The following is a 16,436-nucleotide window of genomic DNA, read 5'->3' on the forward strand; positions in this document are numbered from 1 at the left end:
CATGCATGTTGCCCCCTCGGCAGGCCATTCCTAATGTCACGGATATTCTGCGGAGAACACTCTGGCTGAAAGAATGGAATAGGCGACAGGGGTACCCACACAGATGCGCATTTATTACAACCCACGCGACACGAACAGCAGCACACAATCATAACAAAACTAACGCACAAGATACAAAGACTATCAGTACACACGAACCGGTAAAACTGCCACTAGCGCTCTACTGTTAGTGGTTGGCGTTCGTGCTCACGTCTGGTTTGGTGCGGATGTGGCGTGGTGTGGGTTCCGTAGCCGGCGTCGGAGTGGCGTTCAACGTTCTAGGGCTGGCGTCGCTGGCGGCGTCGTTGGTTGCGTCGTGCAGGCTCCCGGTCCAAACGCCCGTGGAAGTGTGGCCGAAGATGTTGGCGTTGGGGCACCACCCGGAAGAGTGGCAACAGCGGTAGAGACACCCCTGGCCGTAGCAGTTGGTAGCGTCCTCCGTGGACTCCCCGGAACGAGCTCAGGAACGGCAGGAAGTCTGCGGTGCAAAGCCGTAGAACACGAGCATGTCGGAGCAGTAGCCGGCGTCGCTCTCTTCCGGTCGAACCGTCCCTCACCCGCCGAGTCTCCGCTGCTTTCTTCTTGCCTCCTGTGTCTCGCCCTTCCTCGCCCTTTTATAGCCTTCTTGTTAGTCCACGTAATCCTTCTCTTCGTCTTCTTCTCTTCTCCCCCAATCATCTCTTGTCACCTCACTGAGAACTTCTTCTTTATCTTCTTTCGTCTTCGATTAATCCACGTCGTTCTTGACGCCATCCTCGTCGTCTTCTTGAAACCTTTCTTCGCCTACCGTTTTATTTTCATCTTCCCTCTTATATGTGACACCTAACAATGCTCACTGATCTCGAGAGGCAAAGCAGAAGGCTGGATCTAAAAATTTATCTGCAAAAAACTGAAGTAATCTTTAACAGTCTAGAACAGCAGTTTACGATAGGCAGCGAGGCACAGAAAGCGAGACACTCGTGGGCTCGGTGGCTGTGCCACGATACATTCCACTAAACTGCTGCTGTTTAACATGCAGGTGCTCATCATCGCACTGATCGGCGCAGCTCTGCCCGCTATCATCTCGGCTGTCCCACACGCAACTTCAATCTGCCTGGAACCGTACCTTGGCCGTGCCCCTGCTGTTTATTGCCAAGTCACGCTAGCGCCTCCTACGCTTCTACTAGCGCCGCCTGTGACGAGGGTGGTCAGCCCTACCACCAGGGAGCTGCGTGCGTCAGCAACATCTGGTAGATCACCTATAAAAGACCAACGCCTTCACGCGCCAACCTGTGGGCTGGGTGGCTGTGCCACCATACAGTCCACTAAACTGTTACTGTTTAACATGCGGGTTAGTCAGTGTTATAGTCTCTACGCTAAGAAATCAAGCAACTATGTTTTGGTACTGCTGCCGAGCCCCCAGTGTCTGTTTGCCATCGCAATGAATTGTATTCATGTCTCGCGCTCTTTGCTGCTACTGTCGGGCGACATAGAAACTAACCCCGGTCCTGACACTAACGCTATACTAACTCAACTAAAGAAGCTATCCGCTGGGCAATCGCAGTTAATTAACGAGATTAAAGGTTTAAAAAGCGGACTAGTCGAGACTAACAATTCGATTTCTGAACTAAACAGAAGAATGCATGCCGTCGACAGCCATTGTCAACACATCGAGGACCTGCAGTGACAGGTTGAAACATTTAAGACTTCTGCGGCCGTGACGACACCGGCAATCTCCGATATATAAGCGCGCATCGATGACGCAGAAAACCGAGCCCGCCGCAACAACCTTGTCTTCTTCGGTATCCCCGACCCAAGTGCGTCTGCATCCGCCGCTCAGGCAGAGGAAGAAATCATTCGGCTTTGCGCCGACCAATTAAACATAACCGTGCATCCTAAGGCGATTGAACGTGCGCATCGTCTCGGCCGTCATTCTGACAACCGAAACCGTCCTATAATCGTAAGGTTCCTTTTTTATAAAATATAAAAAGAACTCTGTCTAACGGCCGCAAGTTGAAAGGGACTAACTATAGCATTCGCGAAGACTACTCTCGTACTGTGCAGAATGCCAGGAAACATCTTTTGGCTTTTGCAAGGACCAAGTCAGCTACAAAACTCTGTTTATAGGATCTGCTAAGTACATGTACGACGAAACTACAAAATGTGTAAAAGAAATCCAATAGCAATCGCTGCATCACCGTCAGCCAACACACCGTTCGATAACGACAACCTGCCCTAACAGTAATATTTCAGAAATATATTCTAACATACGTAGCTTCCTTTCCAAACGTGACGTTGTATCTAATCTGGTCTTATCATCTGGATGTAACTTGTTGATACTTACCGAAACCTGGCTAACCGCTGACGTATCCGACGCGGAGGTCATGGATGACCTACCCGGCTTCCATGTCTTCCGTAACGATCGCCAGCACTCTAGAGGCGGCGGGTACTCATCGCCGTTAGTAATACGATACCCTGCTCCGTTGTTCACAACCCAAGTGACCTTGAGATATTATGGCTACTCTTTCGTGCAACCCCGCAAACTATTTTATTTGCCGTTTGCTACCGCCCCCCGCGAGTAGACACTAGCTTCACTGACAAGCTCAACCACGTCCTAGATGTACTAATTTAAAAATACACTACTGCTCAGATTTTGCTCTTTGGAGACTTTAATTTCCCTAATATCAATTGGGATAACTATCCACCTTCGTCACATAGTACAACCGGAAATTATTTCCTCGAAGTCTGCTTTAATTTCAGCTTGACCCAGCTAGTCTTAGAACCAACACGCGTAGTGAATGACTCGGCAAACATTTTAGATATCATATTAACTAACAGTCCGTATAGCCTACCTTCGATATCCTATCTCCCGGCAATTAGCGACCATAAAGTAATCCACACTGTTGTTGTGTACTACGTGCGGGCGGGGACGCGCCCAGGCGCGCAGCGTGACGAGCAAGAAGACCAGCGGGCTCCGGAACAGAGAATGCTTTATTCGGAACAGCGCGTGCTTCTTATACGCGCTGGCGGTTGCTTATCCGCTTCTGATAACAAACACTGAACGACGCCTGTCGGCGCTATCACAACTGTCTTTAACTTTACCTTTCCAAAACGAGAATCGTGGAATAGAATAATACGCCTATACGATAAAGGCTACTACGAAGCCATTAACAACGAACTAATGTCCTTCTACCCCACTTTCAGTGATGAACTCTACAACCGCACACTTCAAGCAAATTGGTCGATCTTCAAACAAAAATTCACCGACCTTGCTAATAACCACATTCCAGTTGTTTCCGTACCAACTAACAGCAATAAACCTTGGTTCACAAAAAAAAAATATCAACTTTAGAAAACAGGAAGAAACGATTCTTTCGGTCGGCAAAGCAAACCACTTGTGCTGTGGCCTGGGACAAATATAACGAGGCAGAGAAAGTTTATCTCTCAGCTATACGCCGCGAAAAAACATTCCTTTTCCCATGACACGTTGCCTCGTGTACTAAGCACTAACCCCCAGAAATTCTGGCAATTACTAAACCCTAAGCCACCGAATGCTATCACTATCGCCGACCATAACGATATAGTAATCCCCGAAGAACAGTGTGCCGATGCATTTAACCGCGCGTTTTCATCAGTATTCACCAGTGAACCTGATGCTCTGTTACATATACCACCGTCAGCTGTGCAATCTGTTATGTCACCCATGGAATTCACTGAACATGGCATAACGGCAATAATTGAAAAGCTAAAACTCGTCGTCATCGGGGGCGGATGGCATCAACTCTAAACTGTTAAAAAATACTAAACTCATCTGCGCATCGTACTTTAGATTAATTTTCTCGCAGTCTTTATCCTCCTGTAACATCCCCGTCACCTGGAAGGAAGGGCAGGTCGTTCCAATCTACAAATCAGGTAATAAAAACTTGTCTCTTAACTACAGACCGATTTCCCTAACCAGCGTACCCTGCAAGATAATGGAGCACGTCATTTTCACCCAAATTATGCACTTCCTTGACACACAACTACTTTCACCCATCCCAACATGGTTTTCGTAAAGGTCTCTCGTGCGAAGCGCAACTTGCTGTGTTCGTCCATGACTTACACGTTAATCTTGATGCCACTTTTCTGGATTATGCTAAAGCATTTGATAAGTTACCTCACCAACGCCTAATACTCAAGCTCTCCCAGCGGAACTTGCACCCTGACGTCTTAAATTGGGTTATTGAATTTCTCACTAACCGATCACAGTCAGTGCATGTCAACAATCGCACCTCCGCACCCCTCCCTGTAACTTCTGGCGTTCCACAAGGTAGCGTTCTAGGCCCCCTACTTTTTCTTATTTATATTAACGACCTTCCCCTTAATGTTTCCTTGCAAATCCGTATGTTCACTGACGATTGTGTCATCTACAGCACAATTACTAATGACTCTGACCACAGTATTTTACAAAATGACCTTAACAAAGTGCAAGGCTGGTGCAAGGACTGGTTAGTGACCCTTAACGCCAATAAATGTAAAGTAATGTGCTTCACTCGCTGCCATCAGCCCTTATACTCACCGTATAATATTACTAATACTACCTAAGAAAAAGTGGACACATTTAAATACCTCGGCGTCACCCTTTCATACGACTTAGACTTGTCTGCTCATGTAACGCGCATTACTGCCTCCGCTAACCAAACACTGGGATTCCTAAAACGCCATCTGCGTCATGTACCGCAACACGTCAAACTACTGGCATTCAAGAAGCTCGTACGTCCGAAAATTGAATACGCATCCCCCATCTGTCACCACATCAAACTTACCTTATCAATGCACTTGAAAGAATTCAGAATCGTGCGGCAAAATTCATTTATTCCTTGTATTCTTATAACACTAGCGTATCACTACTTAAAGCACAGTCGGCCTTAAACACGCTATCATCCCGGCGTCACATTGATTCGTTAATCCTCTTTCGCAAGTTCTCTTATAGTTCGCTCCATCATGCACCATATGTGCTGGCCCCACCCCCTCGCCATACCCAGCGTACAGGGCATTCCTTGCAAGTAACCCGTCCACGCAGCCGAACTACAACCTTCTCTGCATGCTTCTTTTGCCGATCATCAAGCGACTGGAACGGCCTGCCCTGTCACATAACCGAAATCACCTGTTCAACGACGTTTGCTGATAACCTTAATACTAATATTCTTCATTGAACTCATGTGGCCACCAAATAAAATGCACATTTGTAAACCCCACCCTTTATGTAATACCCCCATTGAGGGGTCTTTAAGGAAATAAAAGTGAAGTGAAGTGAAGTGAAGGAAGTGGTAAGGGAATACATCTACTTAGGGCAGATAGTGACAGCGGATCCGGATCATGAGAGCGAAATAATCAGAAGAATAAGAATGGACTGGGGTGCGTTTGGTAGGCATACTCAGATCATGAACAGCAGGTTGCCATTATCCCTCAAGAGAAAAGTGTATAACAGCTGTGTCTTACCAGTACTCACCTACGGGGCAGAAACCTGTAGGCCTACGAAAAATGTTATACTTAAATTTATTACGACACAACAGGCTATGGAAAGAAGATTGATGGGTGTAACGTTAAGGGGGGAATAGAAGAGAGCAGATTGGGTTTGGGAACGGAAGATAATGACATCTTAGTTGAAATCAAGAAAAAGAAATGGGCATGGTCTGGCCATGTAATGAGGAGGGAAGATAACCGATGGTCATTAAGGGTTACGGACTGGATTCCAGGAGATGGGAAGCGCAGCAGGGGTGGCAGAAAGTTAGGTGGGTGGATGAGACTAAGGAGCTTGCAGGGACAACATGGCCGCAATAAGCAGATGATCGGTGTAGTTACATAAGTATGGGAGAGGCCTTCGCCCTGCAATGGGCGTAGCCAGGCTGATGATGATGATGATGTGTCTTCTTACGTCCGTGTCTTTTTTGTTTCGCAGTCATACATGAGTTTGCGTGACGTTCAATGTCTCCGTTTCTCAATACAAATAAAATGATCTGAACTAAATTTACCTCAAAAAGCCGAGCTTGGGCAATTGCACAGGCTTTGGAACGTCGACTGTAGCAGGGGGTGAAAAAAGTCGACAGAGATACTCCAGACTGCTTAGGTGTGGGAATGCGAAAGCATTACAGACGGTGTGCTGAAATGATTTCTTTTCTGCGCGTTCTTTGGCTGTGCATGCACTCGCTTGCGTTATAACTGCACCTTGGTAAGGCCAAATGAAAACGCACCAAGCGTCTCAGCGCGCTCACTTACCTGCGAGAAGTTCATAACTCGAAGGCCCGCCCAGCGGTATTGAATTGCACGTTAATACTTTCTGTATTATAGACTCAGTTGATACGCTCATGACTTGGCGTCTCCTCGTACCCTCTGGCTGCGCCGTCACTTACCCAATGACGCACGCACTTGGCCACGCGTTTAGTCAGCCATATGGCTGCGACGTTACGTGCGCGCTAGCACACGCACTAGGCACACATCGGGGCACACATCGGGGAAGCGTGCTTGTCTTGCACTCCGGTGGCACGTATTCGAATCTCACGCAGACCAAAATTTACCTAAGATTCTTTTCAAAAGCATTAATTTACTTCGTGTGCAGGAACCTCCCTGAAAATTTTGACTACAATTCGAGTACTTTCGATGTGGTTTTACTTTCTGCCGTCGGCTATTTTTAGTGCCATCATTTGGTCCCGCCGCCCACTACAACGTCGGTTTTCGCGTAACGGGGCATATAGTGATTCCACTTTAAGAAATTCATGGTTCGAAGGCTGGTGTACTTAGGAGAACCACGCAGTATTTAAGCCTAAGTTAGCGCCATTCTCGGTGGATGATCGGTCCTCATTGTGCTACTGGATTAAATACTGTCTTTTACTCCACTGCCTTCGTTAGCACACAAGATCCACGCCTATGACATGTCCGCCTAGCACACTGCGTAAGCAAGCGCTCTCACCTCGTTGGCGCTCCTCCTCATTCTGGACTGGGCGACGCTCTCGTTGCGCACATCCACCTTGTCGTTGCTCCGCTCGTCGATAGGAATGAGGAGGCCAGGGCCACTGAAAGGGCCACTAGGTCGGTTCGGCTGGTCCAGCCGGGGGTTAGCCAAGTAGCCCTCTTTGCACAGGTAGAAGGGCACGCACACGCACTCCGGCATCGCCAAGTCTGGAGCCACGGGGTACTCCGGGGGCACGTCCGACCCAGCCACATACGACGCCCCCAGCGTGTTGCCGAAAGGTCCGCGTCCTTCGTCCAGCTGCTTGGCGGGGCGCGGGTGAAAGTTAACGGCGGCGCTCTTTTGGTCTTGTTTCTTGGCCCAGTCTGGTCGAACAATCGGTGGAAGGCCGTTGGAAGGCTGCTGCTGCTTCCGTGGGTAGTAAGCGGCTGGAGGCGCCGTGGGCTCGGAGGTGACTGGACCGTTCCTCTTAGGACCGACGGGTGAGAAGAAGTCACTGGGCACAAAATGTTGGGAACCACGGTGAACGTGGTCGGGCTTCTTTTCAGGGACTCCTATTATCGGGATGAAGCCTTTAATGGGGAAGTAGCTTTCAGGATCGTTCACTATCCGAGACTCGGGTGCTGGGTCGGAGTAGCCGCTGTTCCGGCCACTAGTCGCCGAGTCGCCACTTGCGTCGATTATTTTCGCCTTGCGAAAACCGGAGGTCCTCGACTCGGCATTCGTGAAAGTTGGATCCCGCTCGAAGAACTTGGATCGTTGTCTGGCGTTACGCCCCACGATAATGACGCTTCCAGAGGTCGTGTTGTACAGCTCGGTGTCATTGTGTAAACTGTCCAGTACCGTCATTCGGTACGTTATGGTTTCAGGTTTTGCGGTGCTGCTCGTCAGGTTGCTTCCTTCCATGAGGATGTGTGAGTCTAAAAAACAACAAAGAAAAACTCTGGTTTTGAAGAAATTCCGCAGCATAAAAACACATCTGGAAGGTACAGGATGTCTATCCTGTACCCGAGGTTTATACTAGGTGTCAAGAGTGAGTTTAATTATGGCAACATTGCCTTTGCGGTTTCACCTTCCCTTCTTTTCTTTCCTAATATATCCTGTGCAAATAATAAAATCGGCCAAAAATATTTATGCTTCCAGACAGCTGCAGTTGTGGAAAGTCATACTCTACTGCTAGCTATTAGGCGAAAATTTTGTGAAGCTGAAGCATACGAAAGGACGTGCATGTTTCAGCGTAGTACTTTATTTGCTGAGATCGTGTTTTAACACAACAAGCTGCTCGTTGCAATATACAATGATGATATCACACTCATTTACGGACTTCATTAAAGGGGCCATGGCCCCAAATTTTCGAACTTGAATTAGGCATTGCATGCGCTACATGTTGGTTATACAGTGCATGCTTTGCATAGGAATATGCATTGCAACCTCATGTATTCCACGGCAAGCTGGCAGGATTTTAGCGCATTTGGTGCCGTGTTTTAATTTAATTTCTTATGTCAAAGTTGAATGTAGCAAATGAGCTCTGCAGAAGCCCGTGGGATGGAAGATGAAGGTAGGTTCATGAAAGAGCAAATCGTTGTGCTGTCGACTGTAGCACGAAGATGCAAAGGAAACCCCTTCGGGTTTCTCAGAAACAAAGTTTCGCCGTTGCAGAAAAATTCGCCATTGTCCAGGGATCGCACCCGGGAGCAACGCGAAACAAGAGGCTACAGGATCGCAGAGCGAATGCAAATGAGCCGATAGTTTGAAGCACAGTGGTACTGAACATAGAAAATCAGTTCAGCAGTCAGAAATGATTCGCTATATTTAGCCTTGCAAGCTACCTCGCGACTGATGACCAGGATAAAATTTTTCTGTAAAGCCTTTTTTGCAAGAAACATGTATTGGTTCATTCTATAGCTTCGTGGCTACAATAGGGCGGACATCTATTTTTCATTGTACCTATTAATTGACTCTCAATGTCGTTCGATGAGGGGTTATCTCCCTAGTCCTTGTTTGAAGGGCCTTCTCTGTACTGGTTAGCACGTGCATTGGCTTGACTTCCATGTAACAATGCACAAAATAATGGGCACGGCAGGCATTTTAATGCCTTGCTTCAAACATCGAGCAGAATCGGCAGGGAGGCATTTAAAGTCAATGCACTTATCTAACAAAAGAGCGCTAGAACTCCCAAGAAACGCGAGCACGGTGTAGCAGACACTGCAACAGTCAGTTTGAAATAATTAGCCTACACCGACAGATGCATGAGACGTGACATGGATTGCCCCAGACAGCTACGATTCTTCCAATACGTGACCGACCCTGATTCGCATCCTGTAGATAATTGATCTGAGCAGTACCCCTCTAAAATTCAGTGTACTGCTCAGGCATGGGAATAGTGTTGCACAGTGGAAAAGAACTATCTAAGAGCAATTCGCAGTGCTAAGTTTTCCTCTGTAAGTATGTATGCTAACAAGTAAACCAGCCAAACTCTGCAAAGTACTGGGCACGTGCTGGTGGGCGAGTTCGTTATGCATCATTACAACGAAGACGCCAAATAAAACAACGGACGTAGGAAGGAGACGCGTGTCTCCTTCTTACGTCCGTTGTTTTATTTGGCGTCTTCGTTGTAATCCGCAAAGTAATTAATTCAAAAGTAGCAAACCGTGCCACATTTACAAACGAATTGGGCAAAGTGTTTCTCACGGATAACGTGCTGATGATGCATTTTCGTCGGTCTCTAAATATTGCTTCAACACTGTTCAATATATTATTTTCTTAAGAAAATTAGATAAATGTGGCATTAGAGGAGTGGTGCTAAAACTGATTTAGTGTTATCTAAAGTGTTATCTCTAAAGTGTTTTCTCGTGCGGACGATGCCCTGTCGGTGAGCGCATACTTCCCCCCTCATCTTTTAAGAGGTTCAATAGTTACAAGTATTTGTCTCGCAAACCATATTTATTTCAAGGGAATTTTCCACGTCTCAATAATTTCGCTCGTCGTATTCGAGTGCTGATTGCCATGTTATAGTTTGCTAACGAAGCTTTCCCTCAAGTCTAAATATTTTAAGGCAGTTTGTCGTGTGCGTATCATGGCCACGCACGCTTATATCGCCTTCCGTTTCTCTACCACGGTTGCGCTTTAAAATCACGGCGCTGCAATTTTGCTTCAGATACTTTCCTTTCCTTCCTTCTTCTCCGCCCTTAAACTGGCTCTCTTTACTACTACACGCAGAGACAAAGCAACAGCGCGCGCATTCGATCCCATAGATGAGATGAATATTTACAATTATTTTTAGGGTTATAAAGAAATTCGAGTGCTGACTGCTGTGCTATCGTTTGTTAACGAAGCTTTCCCTCAAGTCTAAATATTTTAAGGTAGTTTGTCGTGTGCGTATCATAGCCACGCACGCTTATATCGCCTTCCGTTTCTCTACCACGGGTGCGCTTTAAAACCACGGCGCTGCAATTTTGTTTTCCTTTCCTTCCTTCTTCTCCGCCTTTATACTGGCTCTCTTAGCTACTACACGCAGAGACAAAGCAACAGCGAGCGCATGCTATCCCATAGATGAGATGAATACATATATATATATATATATATATATATATATATATATATATATATATATATATATATATATATATATATATATATATATATATATATATAGAAAATTATCAGTCATAGCTCTCGTAGTGTAGCCTCTGGGCCGTTTCCTCTTTTTTCTTTCGAAAGTGGTCCTATTGGGGTTATTATAATTACACGAAGGTATTTCGCCCTCGTCAGCAGCAGTCCTTGAGATAGTTATTCTGGCGGCTAGCTTCCCACGCTATGCGTGCCGCCCTCGAACCTGTTTAAGCTTTTCCTAGACGCTAGAGTTATATTATGTCCGCGCAACCTTGAGCGATCGGAAAGCGCGTTTTCCCTCTTGGCCGGCGGAGAAGGGAGGCTTTGTTCCGGCCGCAGAACTTTCCACGTGTAAGTAAGGTGCCTGGTGGTGGTCTCGTGCGGACGATGCCCTCTCGGTGAGCGCATATTTCCCGCCTCATCTTTTAGGAGGTTCAATACATAAAAGCATTTGTCTCGCAAACCATATTTATTTCAAAGGAGTTTTCCACGTCTCAATAATTTCTCTCGTCGTATTCGAGTGCCGATTGCCGTGTTATAGTTTGTTAACGAAGCTTTCCCCTCAAGTCTAAGTATCTTAAGGCAGTTTTCCTAGTCTCTAAAGCCGCTCTAGTTTGTTCTTCTCCTCGGGCGGCCATTTTTTCCAAGAAAGTATGCCTTCCAACCAAAAGCGACTATCGCGGACATCATCAGTCCCTTTCCACGTAAGTATAAGGCTCGGAGCAGGAGCTATGGCGCTTGAAAGTAACCTGGGGCCTGACGAACCAACCGACTGAGCTATCTTTTCGGGCAACATCCGAGAGTCACGAGTTCAAATCACCTATTATGTTCCTTTTACTCTCCCCTTTTTTTCTTTCTTTTTAATGTCCTTTCCTTTATTTTATCACTGTACGGGAACCCTCCTCCAAAAAATATTATATATATCCTCAGTTATGTACGGCCACACATGTGCAGGTGATTATTTCCTAGCAGGTTGATGTATTTCCTAGCAAGGTTCTCTAGCCGAGTGCCATCCGTGCGTTATAACCGAGCTCAGATTGGTCCACCTTGACTGATCAAATAGGGCACCACTGTAGGTTAAATGAGGCGTACAACTCCTGCGGGAGCCACCGTGGTTGCTCAGTGGTTATGGTGTTAGACTGTTGAGCACTAGGTCGCGGGATTGGATCCCGGCCACGGCGGCCGCATTTCGATGGGGGCGAAATGCGAAAACACCCGTGTACTTAGAATTAGGTGCACGTTAAAGAACCCCTGGTGGGCGAAATTTTCGGAGTCCTCCACTACGGTGTGCCTCATAATTAGAAAGTGGTTTTGTCACGTAAAACCCCATAATTATATTTTTTAATTTTACTCGTGCGGGGACGGTAGAGCATCCGTCTCCCGTGCAAAAGGACCGTGGTTCAAATCCCGGTGCCGCGCAATTCTCCACCGCAAAAAAAAAAAAAGCCGTGTGTTGAGAAAATTGCACAAACAGGCCTGGAGTGCGGCCTGATCCCGGTGACCAGAACCGGTAACGCACTCTGCTTGGGGTTATTCTCTTGCTGTCCATTATGTAGTTGAAGGCAGGTCCAAATTCCGAGGGGGCGATATCATTGTTCCTCGCTTTCTATGCTCCGGCTAGCATTGTGCCTCGCTCTGGAACACGTACTTCTGAAGGTATTTTTAGAGCGCCGCTCTTTGGCGCCCGTTCCTGCGTTTCGCGTTGCCGTTGTTCCTCGCCGTAACCAATTCAGCAGCCGGGGCCCAGAGGTGCGCGCCGTGTCGGAGTCGAACGGCGGCGTGACAAGCTAAACCATCAATTTAAAACGCTGCTTCGCTACAGCCTTCTTTGCTAAACTGGTTGAAAACATATGGCATTTCGTACTAAGGGATGAGATGACCAATTACAGAGGGGTCAAAGGGTGAGAGAAATGCAAAATGTTCTGTAAATCTTGTTTTTTGGCGCCATATTAAAAAAAATCAGGCACATATCTCAAGCGCGAATGTTGTGTTTATATATTTCTTGCTCCACGAACGCGCAGAACCTTTCTTGTTTTCTGCGTCGTAGTCGCAATTATATTCTATTTTTTTTTTGCTATGCCTCGGTTATACTTTTCCGTTGCTCACGGATTCAGTGAATCAATGTAGAATTGCAGAGCCGGCACCGACGCGCGAGACACTCGATATATTAATCGTACTTTCACTGTTTTCTTAATGAGATTGTGTTTATACATATCATTTACGAAAAAAAGAAAGAGACCTCTTCTACGCCCACCTTTTGCTAGGTTCAGCCCTTTACCAGCCAAATAATTAGTTGATGTTATACCACAAACATTTCCGATTGGACAGTTTCTAAAATCTCTTGTCCTGAATATTAGTCACCATTTGTTCCATGTAACTTTTCTTTTAACGGCCTCTTTCCGTAATAAGAATTAAAGTACTTTGTTGTGCACCAGGTGACCAGTTTTCCAGCTGATGGAATAAGACAAATTTGCCCGCTTTGTTAGCGCATGAACAGCTAGGTTGATAAACTAAGTGCGGATTACTCTGAATGCAGCCATTGCTCCTATACACTATTTCCGAAAGAAAGTTTGGAACCTGCATATCGAAACTCTCCCCTATAGTTCAGTACAGCTGTCGGTGTCAGTTGCATTTAATTTTCCATATACATGTATATATATATATATATATATATATATATATATATATATATATATATATATATATATATAATCATCAGCAGCTGCTGGTTGTCGCTCGTTAACCTGACCACCACGTGCGACGACGACGGTGAGCCGTTTACGAGCTCGCGTCAATGATTCCAGCGTATCTCGACATGCAAATTTTATTTCTGCTATTGCACGAGAATGTACACTGCTTGTCTTCTGCCAATAAAGTCGCACGTTATGTTCACTCACTTGTGGCTTGTTTGTATGGGCGTCAGTAGGGGCTCTTGGCAATTAGAACGCACCAGCTACGCGGCAGCGAAGGCATTGACGCATGCCGCATAACCGGCAGAGCAAGCACGGCGCGTACCAGCGTACGCGACCGGCAAGAAGCGGCTGTATTGTATTTTGCTCTTAAAAAAAAAGTGCACTTCCGCTTCCGGATTGAGCTACGTCATCTGGCGTCCATTTAAGTAAGTTCCATGCGCTGCCGCTGCTTATTTTCGAACCACTGCGTAAGGTACAGTTTCCCTTCTCTAATTTGGTTCTTTATTCTATGGCGGCGCGCCGATGCCTCGGCGCACACCTCTACCGGGGTCAGCACGCTGCTCTAGCTTCGTAAAGCCCCTCAATCTCCCAAAGTAGCGCCATTCACTTCGCTCCTCCTCCGCTCGGCGCGGCCTCGACGGTGGCGCCGCCGGTGGTGGGCCTCCCGTAGGAGACGACGGCTAACACGCTACGGGAGGAAATCCGCCGAAAAGTTCGTTCGAGTCCTGCGGAGCAGTTTTTTTCAATCTAGATCTTGCTTTGTCAGTCGGTAACTGGCCTTAAGAATGTCGTGTCGGATTTGCGGAAGAAATAGAGAAAAGCACCATTATTCAAGGCGTATTTAAGGCGTAAAGCGCGCGCACGTTGAAAGTTCGTGTTGCTGAAACACGACACAAGCACGCGGTGTGCTCAGACACGCGAGTAATTACCAGAGTTTCAGGTTTTGACAGCGCGAAAGTATGTGCACGTGGTTTCGTAGGTTAATTTACGTACCTGCAGGATGCTTTTGTTCGGCCGGCGCGTGAGAGATTCCGACTGTCTGCGGTCAGCAATGCCTGGCAGCAGGGCCGTTTCTGTTCTGCGCCTTTTACAGATGTACGTAGCTCATGCACAGGTTGTGGTGGCCATGAGCAACGTTTTCACACATAGGCGGTATAGATAATTTTAACAACGTACCAGCATATGAAATCGTTATTTATTTATTACAGTGCAAATGGTTAGAATTTGATAGAAAAGAAAGAAGGAACTTGATGGGACAACTGGAAAGAGGTTTAGAAAATAATTATCCCCCTCCCTCATTGGCACCAGCAACACTTTTGTTGAAGTGCTAATTTTATCTCTGTATACTACGTGCGTCTGTATTCTTTTGCGTTGTAAGTTTTCACAAGGAAGCAGTGTTGCGTTAACTGGAACAGTCAAGGCACACAAGACAGAAGAAAAGTTGATTCTTGGGTTTTACATCCCAACACCACGATCTCATAAGGCACGCCATAATGGGGGCTCTGGATTAATTTTTTTTGCAGCTGGGGTTCTTTAACGCATCCCCAATGCACTGGACACGGGCCCGTTTTTACACGGGCGTCAAAAGAAGAGGTTGGAGGAGCCGTGTCACTTCACAAAGCCGCGCGTTCTTTGCCACTTGCTCGAAGTCAGCCCGCCCGATCTTGTGAATCCACACTTTTCTTCGTTTTGCGTTGCGCCCGGCGGATGGTAAAACAAAAAGCTTTTTGCCGTCACTGGGTCTGTTGTGGCAACCGTAGGCGCAGCAGCACGGCATCGCAATTAAGCACTCGGCCCTAACACATTGTATAAAACTACCGCGCTCCTTCAAACCGCCTGCCGTACTTCGTCGCGCAGGCCCAAGAATGGGGGTCGCAGGCCCAAGATTGGGGGTCGCAGCGCGCTGGAAAGAAAAGATATACAAAAGCGCGGCGCCTGCTCTGCGCCAGAAAGAAAAAAATATACAAAAGCGCGGGGCCCGCTTTCACGTGACACAGATTGGCCAATGGGGGAGCGGAGGAGGCTGGGGCGACAGGAGGAGTGGAGGAGAAAGCGCCTGGGTGAGCGGGGTGGCGGAAAGATCTAAGAATGGCGCTACTTTTGGAAAATTGAGGGGCTTTATAGCTTCGCGCGCTCCTGCGCCATCTCTCGGGCACGGCGCGAGCCTTGCTCTCTTTGTTCCTCCTCCAATGCCACCCACGTGGTGGTGGCAATCCGAGCGCCGGCTCTGTGGCGGCCGATCTCGATGATGCCGACACGCATAGCCGTTCGCCACTACGCCTCCCTTCCTCCGTGGCGGCGACCGCGCGCGGTGTTCTGCGGCGGCCACCTGCTCGCCGCGCAGCGTTCCCTACGCGCTGCCTCCCGCGACGTCCCGATAAGCGAGGCAGTCAAGCTACGCTCCGTTTGCGCCGACTGGTGCGAAATGTGCCGCACGAGACAGATTGACCGAGGCTCACAGAGGGTTCATATTATAATATAATGCGTCGGCCTATATAAATGGCTCATTCTTAGCCAGTTCTTTCTGAGCCATGAAATGGGAGTGGACTGTTTCTTGAAGAAGGAATACGTGCGAAGAATAAAAAGTTGTTTCTAACTTTGCAGACATGTCTTGCTCGAATTCTTTGCCTCAATATATCGAAAAGGCAACACAGCTGAAGAGCTGCACTCAAAATTCGATTTAGAAAGTGAGCTAATCGTCGGCAATGTTTTTATGTGCCTAATTGTATTTCCTAGCAACAAATGCAAAGCCGTGATAAAGCTTATCTGGAAGAAACAAGCAAGTTCCGGTCAGTAAAACCTCTTAGTGAGTTTTAGGCAGGCTTCTTCACACCACAAAAAATGTTAGCAATGTTAGAATTACAGTCTTACAGGGCAATACAATAATATAGAGCAGTAAAGAGTCCTTCATAAACGGAACTCGCCAGAACTCTGTTCCAAGATTTCAGAACAAGTTCAGTGAGATTTAACTGTAACACAATTACCGGCTGCGGACCTAGTGGATCATTATTGGAATGCCAACTATCATTATTGGACCACCAACTAGCCCGCTCATCCCTGTTAAGTATGCTAGTGGATCATACCTTGTCGATATATCTAAAGTGTGAAAAATAAGAGTCCGCGCAGTACAATGTACTTCAGAATGCGCAAGCTATCGTATAGAC

General features: G+C 47.0%; 1 protein-coding gene across 2 annotated transcripts in view; it reads right to left on the reverse strand.

Moving 5' to 3' along the window:
• LOC139048622 (uncharacterized) overlaps positions 1-16,436 on the reverse strand; it is a 171,205-nt gene that overhangs the window by 81,314 nt on the left and 73,455 nt on the right. For both annotated transcript variants that reach the window (XM_070523072.1, XM_070523071.1), the window contains exon 3: positions 6,968-7,887. In XM_070523072.1, the coding sequence (XP_070379173.1) occupies positions 6,968-7,887 (920 nt within the window). The remainder of the gene's footprint in view (positions 1-6,967; positions 7,888-16,436) is intronic.

This window comes from Dermacentor albipictus, chromosome 8 (genome assembly GCF_038994185.2).
Source record: "Dermacentor albipictus isolate Rhodes 1998 colony chromosome 8, USDA_Dalb.pri_finalv2, whole genome shotgun sequence".
Classification (NCBI taxonomy): Eukaryota; Metazoa; Arthropoda; class Arachnida; order Ixodida; family Ixodidae; genus Dermacentor; species Dermacentor albipictus.